This window comes from Pelobates fuscus, chromosome 5 (assembly GCF_036172605.1).
Source record: "Pelobates fuscus isolate aPelFus1 chromosome 5, aPelFus1.pri, whole genome shotgun sequence".
In the NCBI taxonomy this organism is placed as follows: Eukaryota; Metazoa; Chordata; class Amphibia; order Anura; family Pelobatidae; genus Pelobates; species Pelobates fuscus.
This window is the reverse complement of record NC_086321.1, coordinates 108,258,958-108,286,088: the sequence shown is the minus strand read 5'-3', so window position 1 is coordinate 108,286,088 and position 27,131 is coordinate 108,258,958. Positions and strand designations below refer to the sequence as shown.

Sequence of the window (27,131 nt, the reverse complement as noted above, 5' to 3'; positions counted from 1 at the left end):
ATCTCCACTCTTCTGCACTGGGTAAGGACCCCTGTTCTCGGCTGGTAATGTCTCAGGGTGCTGGCTTTAGAGGTACACTGCTCACTTGTTCCAGCAGGCTCAACCTCCCCTGGATTAGGCATTGTCAGGTTCAGTCTCTGAAGAAAAGCTTCCGGGTCTCCAGAGGAGGCTAAGGTAATCATTGTGTCATCTTGTGGGACCTCCAGCGATCCGTCTATACCCAGCGGTATTTGATTTTTTTTTCTCTTTGACCGGAGCGACCGGAGCCCGCTGCCTTTTCTCCATTAGCACCGCGAACGGTAGGTCCGCATAGATCGCGAGCGTGCTGCCCTCTAACCTGATGTTGCAGATGTCTCTGGAGCGGGACATGATCGCTGATCTTGCTGCCACATCCATTGTCACTGAGGTCTTTGGGCACTTCTGTGGGTGCCGACACTGATTTGAGATCCTGAACGCAGATACCAAAAACGGGTTGCTCTCTCCTCTTTAGGCCCATCGAGGTCATCATTCACTGCAGAAAGGGGAGCAGCTCATTCCCTCCAATTTTCTCGGGGACACCTCTAATGCGGATGTTTTGGTGCCTGTGTTTGGAGTCTAGCACTGTAAACACCCGGGTAAGTTTCAGGACTTGGTTGGTCAGTGTTTCTAGTTGGTCTTGGGTGGTCTACATTTGGGTGTCTTGTGCAGCTTCCCTGAACTCGATTTTGTTGACTCTGTGTTTGAGCGTACCCAGGTCTGCTTGTGATTCCTGAAGGTCAGCCCTCAATACCTTCCTGAAGTCCTGCAAGAGATTTGTTATGTCTCTTTGTGTTGCTGGCGAGGAATTCCCCTCCGAATCAGATTCTGGCTGTATACCGTTACCTGACGATGAAGCATTCCTCTCTTCCTCTTCTCGGGACTCCTCCGAGGCTTCTCCTTTGATCTGGGCCTCCGGCGCCATCTTGGAGGGAACCTTTGGAGTAGGCCTTACAAATGAAAACCAGATATCTCGGTGGCTCTGGGTACCTGATTTTTTAATGTTTTCGCCCCATAATGGTATCTGAGTGTGGAGACGTGGAATGTCAGATTGTGGGAGCTGGCAAGTGTATATTTTTTAGCTTTTTTGCGATGCTGGAGCCGAGCTCCTCTCTTAGATGTCTGTGCAATCGCCCCCCCCCCCCACCCCCACCCCCTTATCAAGGATATTTTAACAACAGGTGAGACCAACTACTACAAAAGAACAATAGGTTGATGAGGAGTACACGCCGATTGTTGCTGGGTTCATGAAATCTATATGTACATTACACACTGATAGCTGGATTTATACAATGTATATGTTCAGTACAGTACACACTGATTTTTGTTATTATTATTATTATTATTTTTTTTTTTTAAAGTGAGAATTGGCAGGTATGCAGAATTAATTTATATTTACTGCAAAAATAGTGGGAAAAATTCCCCCAGTCTGCTCTACATAGAGCTTTGCCACTTTCGCCTTAAATTTGAAAATCAGTTTGAATTTACTTTGAATTTCTGATAATTATCACATTAGTAAATGACCTTGAAAGAAAATAAAAATAAACTATTTGCAGTAGATTGCAGAAGACGGTTGGAATGGATGGTGAACATGGCCATTGTAGTAGTGGACACAGGAAGAAAGAAAGTAAAACTACGTTTAGCTATATATAGATGTGAGATAGAGATGAGGTAGTTAAATATAGCTCTAAATATTTACTGGTGATTCAGTGTGTCACAGAGGCTGCAGAGTTCATACATTTGAAATATCTGACAAACGCTTTATAGTGGAAATGCATAGCTTTACATGGTGATATTATAGATATAATGTGTTCTCACACAAGTAACAGATTTTGTACCAATATAACATTTGCTCCAATTATTACAGTCATGTTTTCCTGGTATTGTTTTCGAAAAGTTAAGGTATTCTTTTAATTTGTAGTAATATGTCTCAAAGCAGCAGTTCCACTATTGGACATATAGTTTTTGGAATTGTATGCAATATTGCCAAAAAATAATCTAAAATCAAAATAGAGCTGAACATTGGTGAATGGGTTTGGAAACTCATCAGCATTCTTCCAAATATATACAAAACAAAAGGGGGTTCTGCGGTTCTCCATTTTACCACTGGGTAAAAGAGTTTGGGAATTATTGTAAATATTAGGCTAACAATATAGGAACTTTCCATTGAGAGTAGAACTTTCCCTTTCCATGATTGTACAACACAACAGAATATGTTGGCACCAAATAAATGCTAATAAGAACGACTCTCGGGTCTTTCTCAAAACTTGATTTATATATTCCTAGGTATGAAAAACAACATTTTAATATCCATTTATATATGTTGATTTTGTGCATTTTTGTTACATACCAATGTGACCACAATGTGTTAGTGAAAATTCTGAAGCTGGGAAGACACATTGAAGTCAAGGAGGAAAAGAAGTACTTCCAACAGCTTTATAAAATAAACTGCTCCCAGCAGCTTGACATACTCTCACTTGCCATGTTTAGAAAATGATCTCCAAAGTAAATTCCTCCTAAAATCAATGGACTTTACTTAATACTTAAAGAGGTTTGTTGCTAATATTTAATGTGTCAATTTAGTTCTGAGCAATTTAAATAATGCAGGGAGATAAATGAAGTGAAAAGATTATTAGTAAAGTAAATCTACCAGGCCATTTGATATTACATTAGCAAAATAATGGGATTAAAAAAATAATTAACGTTTATTTTATTTCATAGTTACATAGCAATTATAACCTGAAAAAATACTCACGTCCGTCAAGTTCAGGAATTCCCATATCTGTATTACTGCTGTTGATCCAAAAGAAGGTAAAAAAAAATGATTCAATATTAACTACTGCACATCTAAATGGATCCTACAGTGCCAGGAAAACAAACCTTTTTTCCTGGCACTCTAAGCTCTTGGAGTTCCCCCCTTCCTCGGGGCTGAAGAGATTAAAACCCCTTCCGTCACACACCTAAATCCAGCGCTGGGTTCCCTCGGCACTGGTGACCTCTCCTCCCCCACCAACGTCAGCTCCCGGTTGGAGCCGAATGTGCATGCGCGTCCAGAGGCGCGCGCGCATCCAGAGGCGCGTCCAGCGCATTTAAACCCGCCCATTGGAAAGCATTATTCAATGCTTTCCTAAAGGGATCTTATTTGACACTGAACTCCGTGAGGACGTCCATCGTCAAAAGAGTACGATTTACTCAGTGTAAATTGTGGAAGCGCCTCTAGTGGCTGTCAGGGCCACTTGCAGCTGGATTAACCCTGCAGTGTAAACATAGCCATTTCTCTGAAACTGCTATGTTGTCAGCTGCAGGGTTAAAGCTAGGGGGACCTGGAACCCAGACCACTTCATTGAGCAGAGGTGGTCTGGTTGCCTATAGTGGTCCTTTAAATATATTCTTGATTGAAATTGCACATTCTTATAGCTAAAAGTTAGCATTTAGTTCTGTTGTTATTACATGTTTACTTTTTGTATTTTTTTTGTTCTGTTTGTATAAAATGCACGTTTTCCTGGCACAGCTTAGCAATTAATGCAAATGCGGATTAGTTCCTTGATACTTATTTGATCTGCAACCCTGGAGCTCTTGATTTAAAATTTTCAACTCACATTTTGTCAATTGTTTTATAGCCAATTTATGGCTTACGGTTTTTCTGTATTTTGCATTTTAGACTATAATTATCAAAAACTCAATAAGAGCTTCATAATTATGTTATTTTATTTTTATTTTATTTTAAAGTTGAACAGAGAGCTTTGTTTCGCATTCATTTAAATGATCAGTTATCAGCGTCAGGAAATGTGAAGTATATTGCTCATGCTGGGGTATTAAAGGGTTAACTGAAAAATGTTTCAATGGATTAAGAGCTTTTCTTCAAACGGGTCTTGTATCCAGAGATTCTATGTAACAGCCTCTGTTTCTTTCAACTCGTATGACAGCTAGAAGTGGGTACATAAGCACAAGTTAGCAGTTCTTGAGCCTCTTGAACAAGCATCTTAACCTTAGGTCAACAATGTGTTGATGACAAATAGGAACTCATTCATAAGAGACATGTCAATCCTTTGGTCATGTTGGAAAAAAAATCTCTTGCAAAAAATAGACAATAAAGAAGAGGCTAAAATAGTGCATTTCTCCTTGGTTGAGTTCACACGGAACATAGACTAAATATTTGTAGAGTGATAGGTTCTGAATGTCCAAGATCTCCTTCAGCCTTCTTAACCTTGCCAATAACTATACTAACATCAAATTATTTAGCTAGTTATTAATCATGTAAAAGTTATATTTAGCTTTTATTAATTTTCTAGTACAGTTCTAGTTTAGTGTCATCATTACCAGATACTCATTTTATTTAAATAAAGGCCTGAGTTCTGACCACTGGGCTATCACATTACAATAAAGAAGCTACCAGCTTCACTTGCCAAATGTGTGGTGGTCTCGGGATTAATATAAATGTTGAGGGCTCTTTAATGCCACCCACTCTTCACCCTGAGTTGTGAGATTTCACTAATAAGCATAAAGGAGTCCAAAGGATCTTCTAAAAAAAAATAGAGGATGCAGCTAGTTCCATGATCTTCACTTACCCTATGTGTTTGTGGTAAGGTAAGGAAAGTTTTGACCCAGAATAAATGTACAAGAGGCCACAGGATCCACCAATAACGTAAAGGAAGCTGCTAGCCCCATGTGTTTGTGGTAAGGTAAGCATTTAGGCTAGAATATGGGCTTATGTGACCAGCACATCAACAGAGGAATACAGTGGAAGTGTCTGTATATGCCGCAGTATGAAGCTTAAAAAAATACAAAAACATACAAATAAGTGTAATGTATGATAAGACTAGGATTTTAAGATAACCTTTAGAAACTATTTAAAAATATGATCACATTTATGGTGGAATTTTCAGAACACGTTGACAAATATACTTTGATATGTTCAGAGTAGCAGTACATGATATTCATGTGATAATCCAAATATGGAAAAACATCCTTACTGAAACACTTTTACCTAGATGTAGACTTTAGGTTGAATGTTCTGTCCTTGATCTCTCACCACACCATACTTACCCTGATAACAATATCAGTTCCTTATGAACTTTAAAGGGCCAGAATGCCTATATTGAAATATGTCATGGAGGAATTAAATTTACACATAAACATTCACAACGCAGCAATCAGAATAGGTAATGATGTGTCGCCTCTCCTTCTTTGTAGTTGTTCCAATGGGATCCATTATTGGGAGGATATATGTGGGTAACATATTGCTCTCACTTGTTCTGTTTAGAGTAGGTGGAGGGACATATGAGCTATAGAATTGTATTTATCAATGTGAGTTAGCAGAGGAGGATGAGCAGAGAAACTGACTGTATGGTTAGAGGCAGGCGACGTAAACTGCATAAAGTTGCCTTCTTTTCTTAAAATAAGGTTTAAGAATGTTCGCAAGGGAGTTGTATGTACAGTAATGGAACAGTAAAATCAGAGAAAATAAATTAAAAGCAGCAAGGAATGCATATATTCATACAGATTCCCTTCAGGTGCAGATAACTATATAGAGATTAAAAATCCTATTTAAAGGAACACTATAGCGTTAGGAATACAAGCATGTATTCCTAACGCTATAGTGTTCTTCTACCTATATATGTGTCCCCCTATGAGGTAAGATATACTTACCTTATTTTATGAGTGTGCTGGTGTCCATGTCAAAGCTCTGCCTCCTTGGCTGAGGTCATCATTGATCAACACAGCCAATCAAATATTTCCCCATAGGAAACATAGGGAGAAAAATGCTGTACTGTACCAATAAAATGGTCAACTGATTGACTAACCAAGTTTAACTCGGCTATTGAGGAGGAAGCACCTGTCAGAAAGATAGGCACTGAAGGCATGTTAAACCTGCAATGTAAATATCACAATTCCTACATAATATTGTTTTCATTTACAGTGTTTTCATTGCAGGGTTAAGAAGACCAGGCCATGGCACCCAGATTACTTCATTGAGATGAATTAGTTTGGGTGCCAATAGAGTCCATTTAAGGTCCAAGCCATACTTTGACTTTCCAGACTGTACCTTTGTAGCTTTCAAATTGCACCCCACCCTGGAAAACAGGTCCTAAAAATGGAAAATTGCTATGAATGAACGTGTCCAAGTACGAGAACAAAGATCTCTAGTGAGACACACACGGACAAATTCAGAACGCCTTACAATATAGGAAAACAATTCACTCTCTCCACATACGGCTAGCAGAAAAGGATTTTTTTTCAAACCACAAATCTGATAGTAATAAGACCTGATGAGTCATTCATCTTCCGAGAGTTTGCTCAGAATTTAAATCAAATTATAAGTACACGCTACGCACGTTTAGCTGATATCAGAACTCGGAGAAAAATGAAGCCCTTATGTGCTCCTCTGTCATTACATTTGTTAAGAATTTCATCACAATGTGGAAGGAGTTAGCTGCAGATTGAGACATTAGATAGATTAAACACTCCCTTGGATCATGTCATTCCTGACAGAATATTTATAAAGACAGAGTTACAAAGTGTTTTTGATTGAAACGACACATTCAGCTATGCAATGTGTCTCTGAACATCATATGCAGTGAGTTGGCTTACATGTAGCTAAAAGTCAGGATATAGTTCATTCACATATCTTATGCGTAGGAATGTCTAGTAATTATATCAGTACAATAAGGGGGAGGAGTAGGTTTGTGCCCCTAGGACATACCTCTCTACAAAACAATGTAGTAGCATATTCATTGCATAATGTGCTGCCCTCAAACCATTATCACAATATGAATCCCAAATATCCAATGCCAGAAAATAATTTCATACTTGTTTAGCCTTAGCACCTCCATTTACTCATGCAGTTGTTAATTCAGTGGGACATTCCATTTGAGAATGATCCTTAAAGAATTGATTATTGTGCCAACATGGGCATTGGTCTCTAAAAGGTTAACCTGGGTTAAAATATTCTACCATGTTCCACCATTAATATATACCAGTTGGGTGGCGGAGTCAAGCAGCGAACCTGAACGGCCTGAACAGCCCTGCACTAAACGGCTAATTTGTCATCAAGGAACTGCTGGCAGGCCTCCAGCGCACAATACAGGCTGATATGGCCCAGCTATGCTAAGACCTGCGTGGCCTGACGTGCCGACTAGGAACACTGGAGCAAGACACCTGCCAAAACGCACAGCACACAGCACTCCCCCAACAGGCGGTGGGCATGCTACAGCAACAACAAGCCAATACTGAAATAAGATTCGCAGCACTGGAGGATCAAAAACGAAGTTTAAATATCAAGATAAGGGGAATACCTGAAGAAATACCTGACGCAGAACTATCACATCTGGTGAGAAAACTCCTGATGGCACTCCTACTGCCCAAACAGGTGAAGGCAGTGGAAACAGAGGGGGTATTACGCTTACCGAAGCCAGTCAAAGCACCATTCTCACCATTCTCAACCTACCGAACACACGACAGTTCACACTACCAAAACAGCCAACTTGCGAGGGCACACTCAGCCTCCTAGGTAACGCTAAGGAAGGCACCTCTCCATAGGCATCCTTGGACCACCTATTGAGGCTATGACACCGCACAAATGTCTTGAATATCTCTTTAATATATGGCAATAGATTAGTGTTATTATTTTGTTATTCCCTTTCGTACACTACCTAAGCATAATACGTGTTACATCAACTTATGACCTCATCGCGGCAAACCATATCTTTTTATTTTAAAAAACAAAACACCAGTTTACTTTATGTTTATAATCAGTCTTGCAAATTATGCAACATCAGCAAAGTGTTCAACCTTGGTATTATATGTCAGACAAGATCTATTTTCAGATAAGCTTGGTTAGTCAGTATGGTTATTATGACTCAATGACACGTATGCCTTTGCTAGTAACTGATATGTTGTTGTCACTCTCAAGCAATCTACAAAATAATATAAAATGTGCCATGTCCTGATATGCCAAACAATTGTTTTTAAATGTTGACCGATGAGCTGGCAATAGCTGGGGGGGAGGAAGGGGTTAAACTTACCTCTTTCTCCAGCGCCGGGCAGGGAGCTTTCCTCCTCCTCTCCTTCTTCCTTGCGACGTCATCGTCTGAATGCGCATGCGCGGCAGGAGCCGCGCTCGCATTCAGCCGGTCGCATAGGAAAGCATTCATAATGCTTTCCTATGGACGCTTGCGTGCTCTCACTGTGATTTTCACAGTGAGAATCACGCAAGCGCCTCTAGCGGCTGTCAATGAGACAGCCACTAGAGGTTTTGGAGGCTGGATTAACCCTCAGTATAAACATAGCAGTTTCTCTTAAACTGCTATGTTTATAAAAAAAGGGTTAATCCTAGAGGGACCTGGCACCCAGACCACTTCATTAAGCTGAAGTGGTCTGGGTGCCTAGAGTGGTCCTTTAAGGTTGTGTTGTTTATACATATATGGCACTCGAAGAAAGCGACCTCTGTCTTTAAAAAATTATATGTAATGTACCTGGGTGCACTTAATGTGAGAGGGAAAGTATCATGGAACAAATAACGTCAGACCCAATAAAAACCTTAATCATGAACACATAACATTTTCAGAAGAAAAAAAAAATTACTAAAGGGTTGAGATAAGGACAAAACTGTTGACTTGGAAAAAAAAAATAATGTTTCAGTTGATGATTTCTTCCAGCCTAGCTGTTTTGACCTACACTGTGGCAAGCTGGTCTTAAACACAAATCATTGTTTGGTGACAAGACCCATTTATCTTTTCAGCCAACATTCTTCAAAGCTGTTCTCAAATCTGTTTTATCAGAGATTGAGATGGTGAGGAATGGTAAAGTAGGCTGGTTAGTAAGATCATCTTTTCTGCTACCAGAAACCCCAACTAGGGTGTCTGAAGTTCGTACCCATCGTCTAGGACCCTGTATGTGGACCTGAGGAGTGGAGAGGATTTCTTTACATAAGAAGCAAATTTTTTATAAATCTTTAATTCATTTTTATCAATCTAAAAATTGTAAACTAAACTTAGTGATCAAATATACATTTATATATATAATTAGAAACTAACAAATGAAATCAACAGCTAATGATATCTGTATCTAATGACTCATCATATTCATTATCTGAAATCATGTGACCCAAATTGACACAAAAGTACAGAAAGGTACCTACATGGAATTTAGGGAGGACAGGCAGCGTCACTGTCTGGAGACCTGGCATAATTTGCAAAGACCCCCAAGGGTGACATCACTGTTGGAGGTCCAGTGGCCAGGGGGCAGGGAAAGGTGAGTTCTACTTACCTGAACCTGTCCCTCAAAGGCTTTGCCATTTTCAGTGCCAGGATCCGACATCACTGTGGACATCTCACGCATGTGTGAGAGTACAGCAAGACTGCGGGATCCCTCATAGAATAACCAATTCTCTGCATCCATCACTGGTGACGGCTGGGGGATTGACACTTCTAGACGGCATTAGCTCCACCCAGTGTCTACAAGTGTCAGATGTACTAAATTTACCGAGACAAAGTAGCCCCTGCTTTGTCTCAGTATATTTTAACACTGTGTTGGAATCTAAGTGAAATTCCAACACAGTCAGTATGAGTATTTCATAAACAATCTATCTTTATGAAGTACTCGTTTTTCAGTGGACGGAAGAGGGAGGAGGGGGTACCAGTGCTGCTTTAACACACGTATGATGAGAATGGAGAGGGGGCAACCATGAGGATCAGTGTTTTATTTAAAAAATTAAACGACTACAATATATCATTTCATTATTTATCAACAATATTAATTCTAAATAGAAAAAAACAATTCAAACACTTTTGCAGATAACTATGTTTCCACATTTAAATACGAGATGTCTGTGAAATAATAACACTTTCTATATCTGAGGCTTTGAGTAATTGATCTGAGTTAACATGGAACTGTCAGTGCTTTGCTTACTGCTCAATCCCTGTAACGTGACATTTATTGTGCACTGATTGGCCGCTGTCACTAGTAGGGGTTGTAAATTCCCTTTGAAAAGCTTTGTGTTAACAGCCTTCAAGCAGTCAATGTGAAGACTGCTGCAGACTGCCTGACAACTGTTTGACCCTGGCCCTTATTATAGAAAGTAAATCAGGCTTTAAGCTATTAGGCTGGGGATTGAGGCCTACACAGACAAGACTCCGGGTCAATCCCTGTCACACATGTGTAATAAAGGTGACAAAACGGCTTGGAGAAAAATAAAAGCATTACATTCAAATTACATGTAGCAAGCTGTGTTTAAAACGTCTAACTAAGCTTATATTAAACATTTTTACTGAGCTCATATTAAGGCATAAATATATTTTGTGAGCACTTGCTTATAATTATACATAAAGTTGCTATAGGAAATCCCGAGCATTCCTTACTCTCCTCACACATGATTTCATTTTAGAAAACCTAGCATAGTGCAACATTTTCAGATTATTGTAATATATATGAACAAATACATATATAATGAGAGTATAATTTAATTTAGATTTCAGTTTTTTGTTTTTTTTCTGTGCTCCAGGCTGAATTTGATGCCATATTTTTAATTTATTTATTTTTATGCAGATAATGCATAAATATAAATGATGTGCAGCAATGCAGCTCACGCAGACAACAACCAGGAAGTGGCTGAGTAATTTCATCCAATCACTGCTCTATATAGCAAGCATACAGTTATTATTTTATTGTTATGTTATTATTAATATAGCTCCATCACATTCCGTAGCGCTGTACAATACAGTTGCTATGTAGCATGCACATGTGATGATTTTGACATCTCACAAATACATGCATCTTAATCTTCTATATCGATTTCCAAGCACTGGAAGCATATGGAATCTTCACAGTTGCTCTCACAAACTTCTGTATAAAATGTTAAATAAAAACAAAGGCACCAGCCTAGCATTAATATTCATATCACGTCATAAACAACTTATGCAGATATTGATTTTTGCTGTCATCAGCAAATACTCTTTCGTTTGTGAATGGAATACCTACAAACGCACTTCTGAATGATTTGACTATAACTCTTATTAAATGTCAATTTATTAAAGTATCATAATGGATTTTACATTGCTATACTTTGCAAATATTTCAAATTATTTTCGTTTATATTTACGTGATTCATTTGCAGGCATTTCTATTGAAATCCTTTAAAATCAATGCATCTTGTTTCTATGGGATCACCAATAATCATAAAAGTCAGAGTACAGATTTAGCCCTGGTCAAATCCGATTCACTTAAGAAAACCTTAGCACATAATGGATACTTTTATTATCTACTATTATGATTAATTAAATAATCAATACCCTTATTTTAATCTGTGTTTTAAAGTAGCAATAATTAGGGAGCATAGAGTAATGTGTAGTGCTTCTACTGAAGCAAAAACATAAAAATGCACAGAGACATGACAGCAGTGCAATTTACATAAAGCAGACACACATAAACTTGACAAGTTGTTTATCTTAAAGGGGCATGTCTAGGCTTAATTTATAAGGATAGAGGAATGACACAGTATTTTTGTCTGATCGACTTCCACAGGTTAGCAAATCTGCAGCACATGAATTCTGGGTAGATTCAATTTTAAGAAGTATGTTATCGGAGTGCTGCCTTTTATACCCTCTTTTCTAATTCATGTTTTTATTGTATAGCATTGCAGTGAAACATACTAATAATCATTTGTGAGCAGGGTCAGATTAACACAGGGGATGATGGAGCTGCACATGCTCTTTGTGCTTTGTGTAGAGGGGATTAAAGGGACACTCCAGGCACCCAGACCACTTCTGCCCATTGGAGTGGTCGGGGTGCCAACTCCCGCTACTCTTAACCCTACTCTAAGAGAATAACTACTCTTTATAAACTGCAATAATTACCTTGCGGCCGGTTAACTCCACCTCTAGTGGCTGTCTACTAGACAGCCACTCGAGAGCACTTCCTAGTTCCTAGCACAGGAAATCTGTGCTAGAGCATCGCTGGACGTCCTCACGCTGTGTGAGGACCTCCAGCGTCGCTCATTTCCCCATAGGAAAGCATTGAAATGCATTTTCAATGCTTTCCTAAGGAGGGCGCTAATGCGCATTAGGTCTCCCCGGCCGGTGGGCGGGATCAGTCTCGCCCACCGGCCGACGCAGTCAGAAGGAGGAGCGGTGCAGAGGGAGAAGCAGCGACGAGGGATATCGTTGCTGCCTCAGGTAAGTTACTGAAGGGGTTTTCACCTCTTCAGCAACCGGAGATTGGGGGGTGGGAGGGAGAGGGAACCTGCAGTGCCAGGAAAACGGATTGTTTTCCTGGCACTGGAGTTTCCCTTTAAGTATGGAAACCTAAAGAGACACTATAGTCACCAAAACAACTTTAGCTTAATGAAGCAGAGCAGTTTTTGTGTATAGATCATGCCTCTGAAGTTTTACTGCTCAATTATCTGTCATTTAGAAGTTAAATCACTTTTATTTATTTTTATGCAGCCCTAGCCACACCTCCCATCGCTGTGACTCACACAGTATGCATGATAAAAAATGGTTTCACTTTTAATCAGATGTAACTTTCATTAAAAGTTTTTATCTCCTGCTCTGTAAGCTGAGCTTTAATTACATTTAGGAGGCTCCTGCTGGGTGTAGCAAGCAAGGAGGAGATAAGAAATTCTAAATTAAGCAGAATTTTAGATAAAGGAAGTATAAACTTTACATGACTTTAAGGGAAGTGCTTAGGAACACTGTGTAAGTCACATGCAGAGAGGTGTGACTAGGGTTGTATAAACAAACTGATTTTACTCCTAAATAGCAAAGAATTAAGCAGTGAAACTGCATTGGCATGATCTATACACGAAAACTGCTTAATTAAGCTAAGGTTGTTTTGGTGACTAAAGTGTCCCTTTAAGAAAAATCTAAGAGAACAAAAGTTGTGTGGACTGGCTGACAATGAAATAAGTAAAGGTAAAGGTGACTTGGTACACTGTCCAACTGCTCTTGCTGATTCGGTCTTTCTAACACTGTGGTATGTCCCCTTTCTTCTACACTAACTATATCCACCTTTTCTCTGTCCCAGATTACATAACAGACTGTACCATATAATTGATGGAAGGAGGTCAAGAAGGTGATAGCCCACCAACCTTGATCAGGGGAGGCATCCCAAGGCGCCAGGTTCTTATATTTCCTGTGAGAGCATTGTGTGTATCTTGTTGTTCAATAATGGGTGGTAAATTGGGGGGGAGTAGGGGGAACCCGTGAAGCTACATAATTTAAAAAGGTTCAGTACCACTGTGTGTGTGGGTGTGTTTATGGTAAAGTGGAATAATACACATCTATTTTGTTTTTGTTTTGTTTGTCATACCAGGAGTTTCTGCCTGCAATTTTTTAGGTAAGGAGTGGAGTGGACAAGTGAGTGCTAGTGGACAGCACCCAGCATAGAATGAGTGCATCAACACATTTGAACCAAGTTCAGAGTGTAGTCTGCATAGCTTGCCCTTAGTTGGGTAGCCTAAATGATTGGTGGGCAGCCTCCCATGCATTCATGCCAGGTTGACCTTCCAAATCTTCGGGCAGACCCATCATGGTTTGTGATTAATTTAATAATGGTTGCATGATATTCACAAAACTCAGAAAATGCTACGTATTGGTTACTTTTGCTGGATTGTAATAAAGGGCCCTAATGTTGGAAGGAGCTATAAGAAACATTCTGCAAGGTAACAATTTCTATAAGTGTCCCTTTGAAAAAGATATTGTCACCTTAATTATGTCTCAGAAACTTATTATTTTTAAGAAATAACAGACTTGTCAAATTGTGTACTTGGGGTTTAAAGTTCAGTCTCACTTTATATACAGGTAACCAATTTATATTTTCATAGAAGTTCTACAATTGCCTACAGAGACAGATAACGTTTCTTCTTTAATTGACCACTGTTACAGGGCATATAAATTGCTGTTATGTCAATACACGTAACAGCAACTTGGGAAAGCTAGATAGTAAAATACTGGTCTTACTTTTGGTACTGTTGGCACCCAAGCTCCATATCTAAGAGCTTCAGGCTGGCTTATATTTGGCAGAGTATTTGGAAAATATAGTAAAGAAATTGTTGAAGAGCTACGCAATGGTTAGCCAAGACATGCAGGGCAATGGTCGAGGATTTTGCAATGTTGTCTTAATAGGTTTGAGACATTGAAAATGTCTCAAGTAAAACAGTAATTTGTACTTTACTGACGTATATTAGTTTTGATAGCACACCTCCCAACATTTCACACGACCAAGGAGGAACATTTGGTTTAGGCTGGAGATGTAGTCATTAAGGAATTTAATGAACTGCTTCTAGTCATTGTTGCAACTGAAAAGTAATTTAGATGTCAACTAATGTATTTATACAAACGCATTTCCAAACACATTTATTATAGTCAAGACATTTAACGTGGGCATTGATTTAATACGCTTTCCAAATGTTTCAATACCGTTAGAAAGACTTTCCAAATTATTTATCTTCAGAACTCACCATTAAAGTCTATGGGAATTGTTATAGATTTTAATTTTTCAGATCTCTGTGCTACTTGTTTGTTTATCATATACTTGAACGTTTTTGTTTACTGTTGGATGGAGCTGCAAAAATGTTGGCACTTTGAAAACAAGAATTATTATATTATATATATTAGTCCAAATTTATGCTAGCAGTCGAGATCTTTAAAAAATCCAATCTTTTTAAATCCAAAAAACAATGGCCGACATTTCTTTTCATCTATGAAAACCTTCATCGGGACTATGTTTGAGACACTGAAAATGACCCAAATAAATATATATACATATACCTGAACACAAAAATATATTTAAATATTAAGATTTAAATATTCCAACATTTAAATATATTTGAACAGTTTCGAAAGCACTTCAATTAGTGTAAGTTATTTTCTTGTTAAACTTCCGGATTTTTTTTTTTTCCCAAAAAGAAATGTAAGCTACAGTGCGTGCATTCCTGCAGTCTAGTCCTATAAAACTGTGATATTAAGCAGAAGGGGTAAACCATATGCAACTAGATTAATTTATCTCCTGGGAATAAAGACACATTAATAACTGAGATAATGTTTTCCTACATGCTGGATTCAAATGTGCCTTTTCAATTCTTTATTAGCAAACACAGGAGGGGAAAATTATCTCACACTCATCCATAATGCCTAATTGCTGAGAAAGTCTCTGCCTTCCATTGTACAAACATTAGAGAAGGATTGTTCCCATTACTTCAAAATTAAAATGAGAAGGAATTTTCATACAGCATAAAAGTATTGTTGGCACACACTTCATGCATCCAGCCTGAATGTTTGCTTAATGTGCCCCACACTGCTTTCCTTTGAAACATATGAGGTTTCACTTATGATTCTATATAACACATGAAGTTTTAAATCTGTTGAAAATGGAACGTTAGGAAGATGGACCAATCTCGTTGGCTTTCCACGTTGGATATCTAACAATTTTTTCCTTTGTTCCTATTTATAATTTTTTTTAACTAGTATTTTTATTTTGTCTTTTTTTTGGATGGTGGGTCTGATTTTACCATATGTTCTGCGGTAAACATTGGCTCAGTAATAGCCAACCTTTGGAAAACCAGCTGTTACAGATTATGGTCTGCAGTACCTGGTGAGGCTAGACTAGATATCACTGCCCTATCCCTATGGCATTCATTAAAATAGAACTAGCTACCAAGTTAGGAACATCAGAACCCTCACCCCCAAATTTTCAACTTACTAAATTCTACCCTGATTAGACTGCTGTTATCATCCAAATGCCACAAAATGCAATTTAAATTACATACATTTACATTGCAAGCTGCAGCTTTTGGGCTCTTTACACCAGCCACAGATGGATGGACCTTCTGGTTGTACAGTGAAGAGAGTTTACAGGCACTTAGGAAATAATTACGGTACTAGGGCGTCCATCTGAACTGCTTCTCTGTTGCTGAATGTGTACTCAGCATGACGGTAAGAAACAGGTAGAGAATACTGAAAACATACCAGAATGGATAACTAAAGCTAACATTAAAAACATGGGGTAGTAGATTCGAGCACTGGGCTGAAGGGGTGAAGACACTAAGCTAACTGGTATATCGTTTCATATAAAACTGCATTTTATGACCTCTATAATTATTGTTTGTAAAAGGGAACCATATAAAATTAGAAACTATAGATACATTATTGCACGGGGAGACATGGAAGACCAAAAAACAGCAATTTATACAACAGAAAAAGTAGCACACGTGATATAGACACAAAAAGGGAAAATGGGGAAAATAAAAGAATTGGAGAGCAGAAAAGTTTGCTGGAGTCTTGGAATCAAAAGATACAGAAAGAGCTAGCAGTAATGGATGGGGTGGAGAAAGGACAAGAATAACAGTGAAATTAAATCTGTATTGCAATGTAACTTTGTTTTAAGGAGATCTGTTGTCAGTGCTCCAGGGTTCATAATATCCCACTGCCAGAGTAAGTATGTATGTTTTACCAAGTTTTAGAGACAAAAACTATGGCAGGACCACTGTAATCATGTTTTAATAAAAATTCCACCCCTCTCCAGGGAACATTTTAATCTAATTTTGACCACTGTGTAGCAACGAGCCTCCAATGTTAAGTACCCAAAGAATGTAAATACATTAATCAGGCAAAGCATTACATTCATTCATTAAACTAATCTTTCAAAGCAAACTCCTCTCACTGAACTGCATGTGCATGTAACCTTAAATAGACATATAGACTTTAACATACAACCATGGCAACACAACTCGTCAAAAGCTGAAAAGTGATTCGGCTCTCATGCTGGTAACGGGAAAAACTTCCTTCACAGGTGGGACCTCTTTGAAATAAATATAAACATATGCAGTTATATATACATACGCACATATAACTAAGTCACATTACTTTGATGAATGCAGGGTAATTTGTTCAATGGGTGCAATGTGTTTTCGTGGTACAGTCAGGCGATTGCTATGAGGTCAGAGAAGGTAGAATTTGGCAATGCAGCTGATACGATGAATGTTCCCAGGTTCATTGTACATGAATTGGTTAGTCATGTACCCTAACAAAACAGAATGAGACAATCTTATGCTGTAGTCTATTATAATTACATTTTAATTTGCAATATTTTATTTTTACATACATTCATGATCTACATATCGTCTCATTTTCAATCCTATTCTGATTGGTTTTCTCTCCTCCTCTGCCATTAAAAAGTAATCTTCTGCTCAAATCCACAAGGGGTGTATCCTTTTCTTCTATTCCATCAAACCCCAGTCCCTCAAACAACCCACTCGATCTACTTTTAATCGGTAAATTGCCTGCCCCTTGTTCTATTTACATTGGCAAGACTGAAATGATCTCTAATTATCTCCTAATCTTGCCATTATGAAAAAAGTATCGGAAGAATTTTGACTAATGGACCAAAAAATTTCAGAATAAAGGAAATGTATTTTTGTCTGGATTGATTCCAACAAACCAAAAATTTCTGCCGTACACAAGTCTAGTGTTTATCATTTGTTATTAATTGATGGGGAGACATTAAAAGTTACAGTTGCCACTATCACTATCAGTGGGATTTTCTAGCATGGAAACAGTTGCAAGTCACTAACTTTACCGACAGTCATTTTACAAATTACCTACGTGTCACTAACTGATTGCGATGAGCATAGAAGCAATCTCTATGAGTGGGGTTCTTGTTATAAAACTCTGACTCATTGAGAGCTAAAGTAGAACCTTGAGCTTGAATCTAAGATGCAATGAAGAGTTGCTAAAAAGTGAATCTTATAGTTTTACAAACTACTGGTGCACAACTTTATTCTTTCGCACTAAATGACACAGGGCTTAAACCTTGTCCACATTTGTTACAATAAGAGAACCAGCACAATTTAGTGAGCAAAAAGCATCTGCCTAATCAAGGTTGTACATGTAACACTTGATCTGGAAGTTACGGTACTTCAAACCAGTCACACATACATATTGTCCTAAAGCAAAACTTGGCTGCTATGCCTGGGTCTTGTTCTGACATGCAACATACAATCCGGTCTGCCTGTTTTATGAGTAAAAAAAAAAAAGAAACGACACATTTGGAAATAATTGTTAACCAAATAACATGATCAATAAACAGTCTACTAGATACAAAATAATTACACTGGTGAAAAATTAATTAACACAAAGAAGGTGCAGGTAAATATTCTGAAATTATATTTTTAAGTGTAACAGGCAATCTCTACATGTACTTGATGCTAACCAAGCCCATACTCTAAGAGCAGATAAACATTGCGATGACTCCCACCATTGGGTCCTGCTTAAAAACCCATAATAAAGATATGGGCCAGGACAAGTTAAGACCAAGTAACAACAGTAATGAGTGGTACTTGGTATGAAAAAGGTTTATGATCCATTCTATCTTAAAATATCCTGTAGGAAAAGCTAGAATAAAACATTACATTTTTGGCAAACTGTCTCTTGGATGTGTACAGATACTGCATTTAAGTATTGAAATGGGACACAAAAAGCAATAAATATCATGTTACCATGTTGGATCCAAAGATAGATTTCCACTTGTTGGCCAGAGTTCAATTCCTGCCTCAAGGGAAGTAAGAAACAATCTGTCTCTTAATCTGCACAAACAGACCTGATTTCATCTTCTAGAATTCAATCTCTATGTGGATAACATTGATGATCAATGCATTGGATTAAATAACTCAGAAAACAATCTATTTTATATTTTAGAAATTATCATAGCGTTAGCTTAGCATAAACTAGGCAGACTACAAATTATGGTCCATGTTTTCATGAACGTATTTACGTTTGAATTTATCAAAAACATTCCTACCTCAAAGAACGAATGTTATGGGTGTAAAAATCACTTATTGGGAAAAGTTGTCACAGATTGTGTCAGCAAATTAATTGCTACTCCCAATGTGTGCTCCCATTAGTAAGTGAAGGAATTACAAGAACCTGTTCCGAATAAAGACTTTGATTTTCAGACCAATTTCTATAATACATATTGCAAAATTATTGCAGATGTGGAAACCAATGAGCAGTAGGCCCTCCAAAATTCATATACCTACTTCATGCCAATTAAACTTTTTTTCCACCCTACAACTAACACCAACCCTTCTAATTCCTCAACTACCTTTGCATGGCAAATTAGAAATTGCCTTCTGATGAATACCTGCCTCTCGTTTCTAGATATTTCATTAAAGCCATTAGGACAGGTACCGTTAAGACTATAGGCACACGATGACATTGGCACATCGAGATACATTTATCACCCACAGATTTGGCTGTTGATTTACCATGATCTGCACACCAAATATAACCTGATGGCTGGGTCTCGAGTTCCCAGATTGTACAATGACATGCCCAGATGTGACCTTTTATTAGAGATTTTAGTTTAAAGCTTATCTGTTCAGAAAACTCTCTAAAACGCTTGGAAAAAAAAGTGTATTTTATATACTTTTGTTTTGTTCTGTAATTAATTATCTAAAGAAAGACCTTGTTCTTTGCTTTCTTTCCAATTTTCAAGGATTTTCTATTTCCATGTACTGGCGTTTACTCAGAATATATATACATAGTAGACACATTGCATTGGATAGACTTTAGAATAGCCCCGAAATCTCAATCATCACTATTTAAGATTCAATTGACTAACATTGATATTCAGTGGACATATTTGGCAAAAATTTGTAAAAGATTAATTTCACTTATTGTAATTTGGTATGTTGGAACATTATATTTCATATTCAGATGTTGAAATCTTTTGGATATAACTCTTTTATAATGTTTGTCTTAGCAGAACAAATTATTTATTTTGCAAAGAAATCACCCTGTCCCCTTCAGTCCCATTGTGTGAAAACTGGTGGTACTTTCACAAACTCATGTTCTCAAACTTTCTTATTTTGCATAATAATTTGGTGATATGACCTTTTAATATCTCATGTGCTAAAGAGAATAATAAGAATTCACTTACTTCCCAGAGATGCTGTGTGTTTCGTACAGCTCCGGCCTGCACTCGGTCAGGAGAAACAAGAAGCCCTTGGAAGGGCCCAATCCATGTACCTTGTTGAATTCTTTGAGCTGCACAGATGCCGTAAGCCAAACCTGGAACAGTGCTGGTGCAAAGACACACCTCCCGTGGAAGGTCTCGTAACCATTCAGGTATCTCAGGTGGAGGAGCTACGGATGCAGTGCTACTGGTGCCCACTAGACGACGCAAGGAGTGCAGAGGCCCATGCATTGGACATTCTCCATTGCGATTATCTGCACACATGTCACAGCCTTCAAAGATGAAACAAAAACAAATAATTGCAATGTTATATGTTTCTTACTATGAATACATATGCAACAATTTATTCACAGTTATGTAATTCTATGTGGCCTTGGGTGTAAATATTAGAATAACTGTTTTTTATTGTATATTAGTCAGTCATTTTGTCTACAACATGAGGGGTCAGATATCACTCCATCCTTGGCTTTCAGGACTCCTCATGCTCTAGTGCAGTAATACAAAACAAAAATGTATAAAGACAGTTACTCATGAGGTAACCATATAAAAAAGGTGGAAGTGATATGAAATGTTTGTGGATGATAATGGGAAGACCAGCAGTTTCAAGGTTGTCTGATAGATTTATTCTGCCAACATCATGCTCCGATAAAGTTTTTATGTTACATAATCCACATAGTATCCTTTATACTCAGAGCAGTATTAACCATAAAGCAAGCTAAGATGGTCGCCTAGATCCCTGGGGTTAGACAGGGGTTGAACTCAGCAACCTAATGGAAGAATGAAGAGCGAGACTATAAATTGGAAACCTTCCTAGGGCCTTGTGAGTACTTAATTTTGCTCTATACTACAATGGGAATTTGAAGGTAACTCTATATCTGGTTTCCTGTGTGCGGTATTATGTGTATTATTCAAAGTACATAATATATAATATTATCTATCTAGTGCTAGCAATTAGTATCTAGAATTTCTCTGTGTTACATTGCGTGCTTGATTTCTGTAAAGAATGAGATTCAACTGAATTAAATTAGGTTCGTACAGTATGAATTCATGGTAATTAATGGTTTTCTTGGAGACATGTTGTCTACACACATAATATAAAAATCATCTATCCTACAAATCTTTGGAGCCGTGATTTTTTTTTGTGTAGGAAGTCTATCTTTTGTCACTATGGGCCCCTTGCTTTCTCATGGGCATTTTTTCTTTTTTAGAAGAATTCTGTAGGTAAGATAATGTAGTGATGGATGCAAAACAAATACAGCTGATATCGACTAGTAAACTATTGTAGCAGGAGTTGTTAGAAAACACAGACATACTGACGGAAATCAATGCTATTTAAGTGAGAAGATATTCGGCAGGTAATGAGGCCTGATACCAAACACTTATAGAAAACAAGATATGAAGCTGTGGATTTAAACATAGCATTCTGTTTATTTTACATGTGACAGCTAAATTGTTATTTTTTTAGGTTATGGCGTGCTGCTTAATTTTCATATATAAAGAGGCACCTGAGTTCACAAACTGATGGTAGTAACTCTTCAAAAACTCTCAGGATTTTTAAATATTTTTGGTTTTATTTTGTTACTGAGCAGACACATAATTTCCTTTTCTTTTTCGGTCTCTGGTCTATATTTAAATAGCTATTATCTTTTCCCCTAAATGGTAGTATTTTTTTCCCTGATAACAGTGTCTCACAATCTCCAAAACCTTTCATTGGCTGTCTATAATAACTGTCATCCAATGAGAACAGAGGAACAATGTAAAGTCAGAATCATAAATGTTACAGCAAGTGTGTGTGTTAAGCAAGTGTGCTTAACAAACATAGCTAGGCATCGATTAAAGTGTCATCCTGCATGATGTTGTCAACTTCATCTTGTGACTCTGCACATGTAGGAGATAAATGTCAGCAAAGTGTGCAAATTGAGGATGAAAACGAAATAGAGGGATGGAAAAGCTTAAGTCTTAGGGCATTTATGATTGGGCAAACATAATTGAAGAATAAAACTAAATATAAAAACTAAAGTGTAAACAATATTTGCAGGACTGTATTGTAATAGGAAGATTAAAAAAAAATATTTCCTCTTTCCATACAAGTCTTTATTTCATTTTTTTTTTGTTTTTATATATATTACGTTAACATCTGAGTACTTGTTAAGGTGCAGTAAATATATGTTTTGCTGTAATTATTATTATTATATTTTTTTTAATCAGTTGTTTTGATACATTGTTTTGGACACATGATAAGCAGAATGTTTGCTAAAATGACTTTAAAAATAATGGCTTTTCACTGTCAACATATATGGCAAATGAAAGCACTTCTGTTCAATCCCGTTCAGGTCAATAGTGATCAAATGTCATTGTCCTTCCCTCGAGATCTGTTGAGAGTCCTTGGTAAAATCCATTGCTCTTCTCAATGTACTTGTTAGTGACAGGTGTCCACATAAAAAAAATACTGCTTTAATTGGGACGTGCTGGAAGCCTGGCTGAAAGGCTAACTAGGTAGCACTGATGCTGATTGTGTTTTAGGCTAGAGCTAGTAATGTGGTCTGGTTGCCGTCCTGGACACCTATGATCCAACTATGACAATAACTTTACATGAAATTGAGCAACAGCATAACAGAAACATCTGCAGGCCCTCTAATGCAAATTATCTTAAAGACACCTACATGCACCACAACACCATTTATGCTCACACATACCATAAAGCAGTATTGTGTCCAATGCAATTGTCCTCTTTGTCATTCTTTTTACACTATATTTCCATAAATGTTTTTTTTTAATAAAATGGAACAAATTTCCCAGTTCCATAAGATGTGATATAAACAGTATCTCTCTCTGATTATGCTCCTTCGCATGATACCGCCATCAGGGCAGAATTTCCCATTAGGCAAAGCAGGTACCTGCCTAATGGGAAATCATGCACTTGACCACTATGGGGCACCTGTCTTCATCACTTATAATATGCCTTTTTGAGCTTAAGTAGGCTGGTGGGGAGAGATAGGCACCAGGAGCCTTGGCCAGTGTCCTCTGCAGTCCAGTCAGCACTAATTTCAGAGCTGCAGGAACAGTTATAGAGGGTGTAAAACTCAGTGCTATCCCAGCGCCTCCAGTGTCTGTGTAAGAGGCTCGACAGGAAGTGGAAGGGATAATTTCCTATCTGCCCTCTAGCAGCTTCTCACACAGGAAATACCTTGCAGGAGCAGCAGGTGAAACTTTTAGTGATACTAACTGTATAACCACTCCTGTAGCTCTAATGTCATCAATCTGACTAATCTACAGAAGACACAGGAGGGTGAGTACTTTATAAATAACTCTTCAAACTCCAGCACTCAAAGTCTAATCCTGAATAAACCCTTTACCTTAATCCTATGTTTCACTAATTTTGGCCTCAAACAGCTTGCCAGCCTATTGAGAGGGGTGGGACCTAATGTGATGGTTGGAGTCTAGCACTGGACACCCACCGATTTGCCTCTATCTACAAAGTGTCTGGGCGCTCTGCACCCACCCATGATTGACTTTGCCTTAAATATTGCAAGGACCCTTTTGTCATGGCTGGAACGACAGAAGTTTGCAAAGTGGTTTAACTTCCCACATATTTTACACACCTTTCCTTTTGCAGTACAGACGGATTAATCAGTATGAGACTAGGTTTCCACAATAGCCCAATTCTTTGAAGCAACATTACTAGATTGTGAATGTTCACTGTATTTCTATGTGTGTTTGTTATTATGTTTCCTCAAAGCTGTGCTTGTTAATGTATGGTGGGAAATAGCGTGCACATCATGTTCATGTGGAGTGCTTGTGCTGTTTGAAATAGTCTTTAACTGCGTCTGAGCCAATTTGCGAGATCCAGCATCATCTATTGCTTGTTCAAGTGCTAACTTAGAGACCGCGATCAAAAGTTTTCCCCTTCTTCTCTGTGAATTTATCTCAAACACAATACTGTTGCAGATCATTTTGTCACTGTTTGCATAATTACAGTCTTTAGTAAGGAGGCGCATGTCTGTCACAGACTGTTCATAAGGCTTGCATTTTCTCATGGGATTATAACGTACAAATATCACATTTACTTTGGGCTCAACATTTGCTGTGAAGCAATCGTAATATGACTTTAACATACTTGTTTCATCTGTAGACAATAGCCATGTATCTTGTCCTTACTCGTCCACCCACAGGAGAAGACAACCACATTTTTGTCCTCACCATTTCTTTTCAGGGTTCCTCTGAACATTAGCTCTGCATGCTGTCTAAGCTTGCGCCATGCTTCAGGTAAATTATTTGCGGCATTCATCTTAGCTCAAGTGATTCTTGTTCTCCGACACCATGTGATATTTGCACTCTTATGTAAGGTGTGTAAGGAAGCACAGGATACTGGTAAACTTTAGTTGAACATGCAGACTTTATTAAGCTTGTGTAAACATACAGCAAGGATGCTGTCCTTCAGCAGCAGACAGAAACTGGCAATCATTTTTTAATTTTACAGTGATTTTGATTGACAGGCGTTAGTGACCAATGATAATGAAGCATGGATTTCTGACAGGTAATTGGTTTACAACAAATATGAGAATACTACAGGCACCTTGGAATTGTGTGCCTATAGGTGCCTGATATATAAATCCAGCCCTGACTGTCATTGCATTAATGTGTAGAATACAATGGAGATACCACTCACCAACTGGATAGGGAAATGATGATTGTCCAAGGGATCAGGGTGACACTTCCAATGTTGATGTAAAAGAAGCACAAATGAACAAGTTCTCACAAACTCCAAAAAAAAACTATTTTTATTAGGAGTCCACTAGCAATGTTTCAGCCCCCATAAGGTGCATAAAAAAGAATGAAGTAAAGGAAAAAAAAACATGACTTTTTGGGTTGAAAACTTATACTGGATGCAGGAAAGGTAAAGGGGGGTGTTCATGTGCTAAATTTCATTTTATGTACAGAAAAAAGGCAGGTGTAGGCACTCGCTATAATGTGAACAGGCAGCAGTAAATCTACAAGGATTCCCAAACCTTGCGTAAGATACAGAAATGTGACAAAACAACAGGTGATAAACCGCGTCAAACAGAACTAAAAAAATCACACGGGTATACTCAATCTTAACAATAACCCAATAATGTGTATTAAATTATGTATATACGTACTCTCTCTGGAGTAAAGTGATTTTGTATTTCAGTACCAGAAAACCCTCAAAATAAAACAGAAATACAACAAAAAAGTGTGTAATATGTCTTAAAGGTTTTACAAACAGTTAAGTATATAGGTGTTTTACTCACACTTTTATGAGCTACTGAGAGCTCTGCTGTTTAGCGCTTTGACGGTACAATCCCCGTCTTGGTATATATGTAGATCTAATAGTGAAATTTGTTAAATATATATTAGATATTTTAACGTATTGCACTATTAGACCCTCTCTGTTTTATTCTATATGCTGGAGTCATACTGGACACATAAAATTGTGGATCTACAAATATCCCAAGCTCTCAGTAGCTCATATAAATGTGAGTGAGACACCTATATACTTAACAGTCTGTAAAACCATTAAGACATATTACACACTTTTTTGTTGTATTTCTGTTTTATTTTGAGGTTTTCCTGGTACTGAAATACAAAATAACTTTACTCCAGAGAGAGTATGTATATACATAATTTAATACACATTATTTGGTTATTGTTAAGATTGAGTATACCCGTGTGAATTTTGTTTTAGTTCTGTTTGTTTATCACCTGTTGTTTTGTCAAATTTCATTTTATGTTATTTTGCAATAGTCTGTCAGGTGTATACACTAAGGTTTGAAGTCAAGGTCAATTGAAAGTGAATTTCACATTTAAGGTTAAAATAGTAAAACTAGACATTGTCTAAGGGGGCTCTGAAGGAACACTCCTGGTGACATGGGGGTCAATAAAGGATACTTATATCCAGTTCTTTCATTCAGAAAAAAAAATCTATGAAAATCTTTAATTTACAATAAAAAAAATTACTAAACAGCAGAAAATTTTACAGGACGTAAGAAACTAAACTATTTTTACCACAAAGCAGATAAAAGTGAGACATCTGCTACTAAAGGTATGACAAACAAAGGTATGTATAACAAAGGTATGTATAACAAAAAATAATAATAATAATGTATTATTTCTTTTGTCAAACACTAAAAAATAAAATACTTTATTATATATGCCTCGTAATAGGGTTGCATATTTTTAAATTAAATACTAATGCTACCTTTCATAGTCAAGTTTTGACAGTTGCTGCCAGTTGTGACACTTGCTTTATCTATAAATATCTAATAAACAAAATTAAGGTCATTATCACACTACTTTGTGGTGGCTAGAATGCACAAGTACACTTGAAACATCTCTATGTCTATCTCATTGAACAGGGAAGAAAAAGATCCACCATAGGCAAACTCGGGCTGTCTCTTACATGTAGAAGGCTAGATTCTTCGGAAAAGGGGAAGAACTGACCAGAAGATTAGACAATGTCTCTAGAAAATGTGTGGTTCCCATCTTTGGAGTTACATGCCAAGGCATCCAATGGAGATAGAGGCTTAGAGTCCTAACAAACAGCTACCAAACCAGGATTCATTAGGTGAACCCTAACGGGTTCCTAGTTATGTTTATGGGTCTTAATACACGCTATTCAGGAAACAGTTTATTTACTATTTTCTACAGTAATAGAAACATCTACAGAACAGAAGCAATATGTAAGGGCACTCTAAGCCCCATAACTGCTGCTGCTCACTGTGGTGCTTATGTTACATAGAGTCCACTGACACTGTCCCTCAGTGTAATATAAAAACATTTCATTTATAAAAATGGCTGAAAGGGCACCATAACACCTTCATTCTGATGTCCGTAGGTTCCCTTTAATGTAAGTTCTTTCCTGTGCCAAGGTGTTGCGCCAAACCCGGCCACATTAATGATGGGGGATTAATACTTCCATACGATGAACACCTACTGCATCAAACCCAATGGACACTGATTGGCCGAGAGCACTGGCGTATCCTGCCAGAGTACTCAAGGTTGCATAACCACCATAGTGATCTGCATTTGGTGTGTTGCTTAAAGTATCTCTTCAGGCCTATTAAAACTGCCAACACGCAGACTGTTTCTTCAAAATATGGAAATTGCCCATTCAACTATGCCCTGCC

At 37.7% G+C, this 27,131-nt stretch overlaps 1 protein-coding gene across 1 annotated transcript in view; it reads right to left on the bottom strand.

Moving 5' to 3' along the window:
- PRDM6 (PR/SET domain 6) overlaps positions 1–27,131 on the bottom strand; it is a 120,323-nt gene that overhangs the window by 76,158 nt on the left and 17,034 nt on the right. Inside the window, exon 3 of the mRNA XM_063456944.1 lies at positions 19,948–20,255. Coding sequence (XP_063313014.1) covers positions 19,948–20,255 — 308 coding nt within the window. The remainder of the gene's footprint in view (positions 1–19,947; positions 20,256–27,131) is intronic.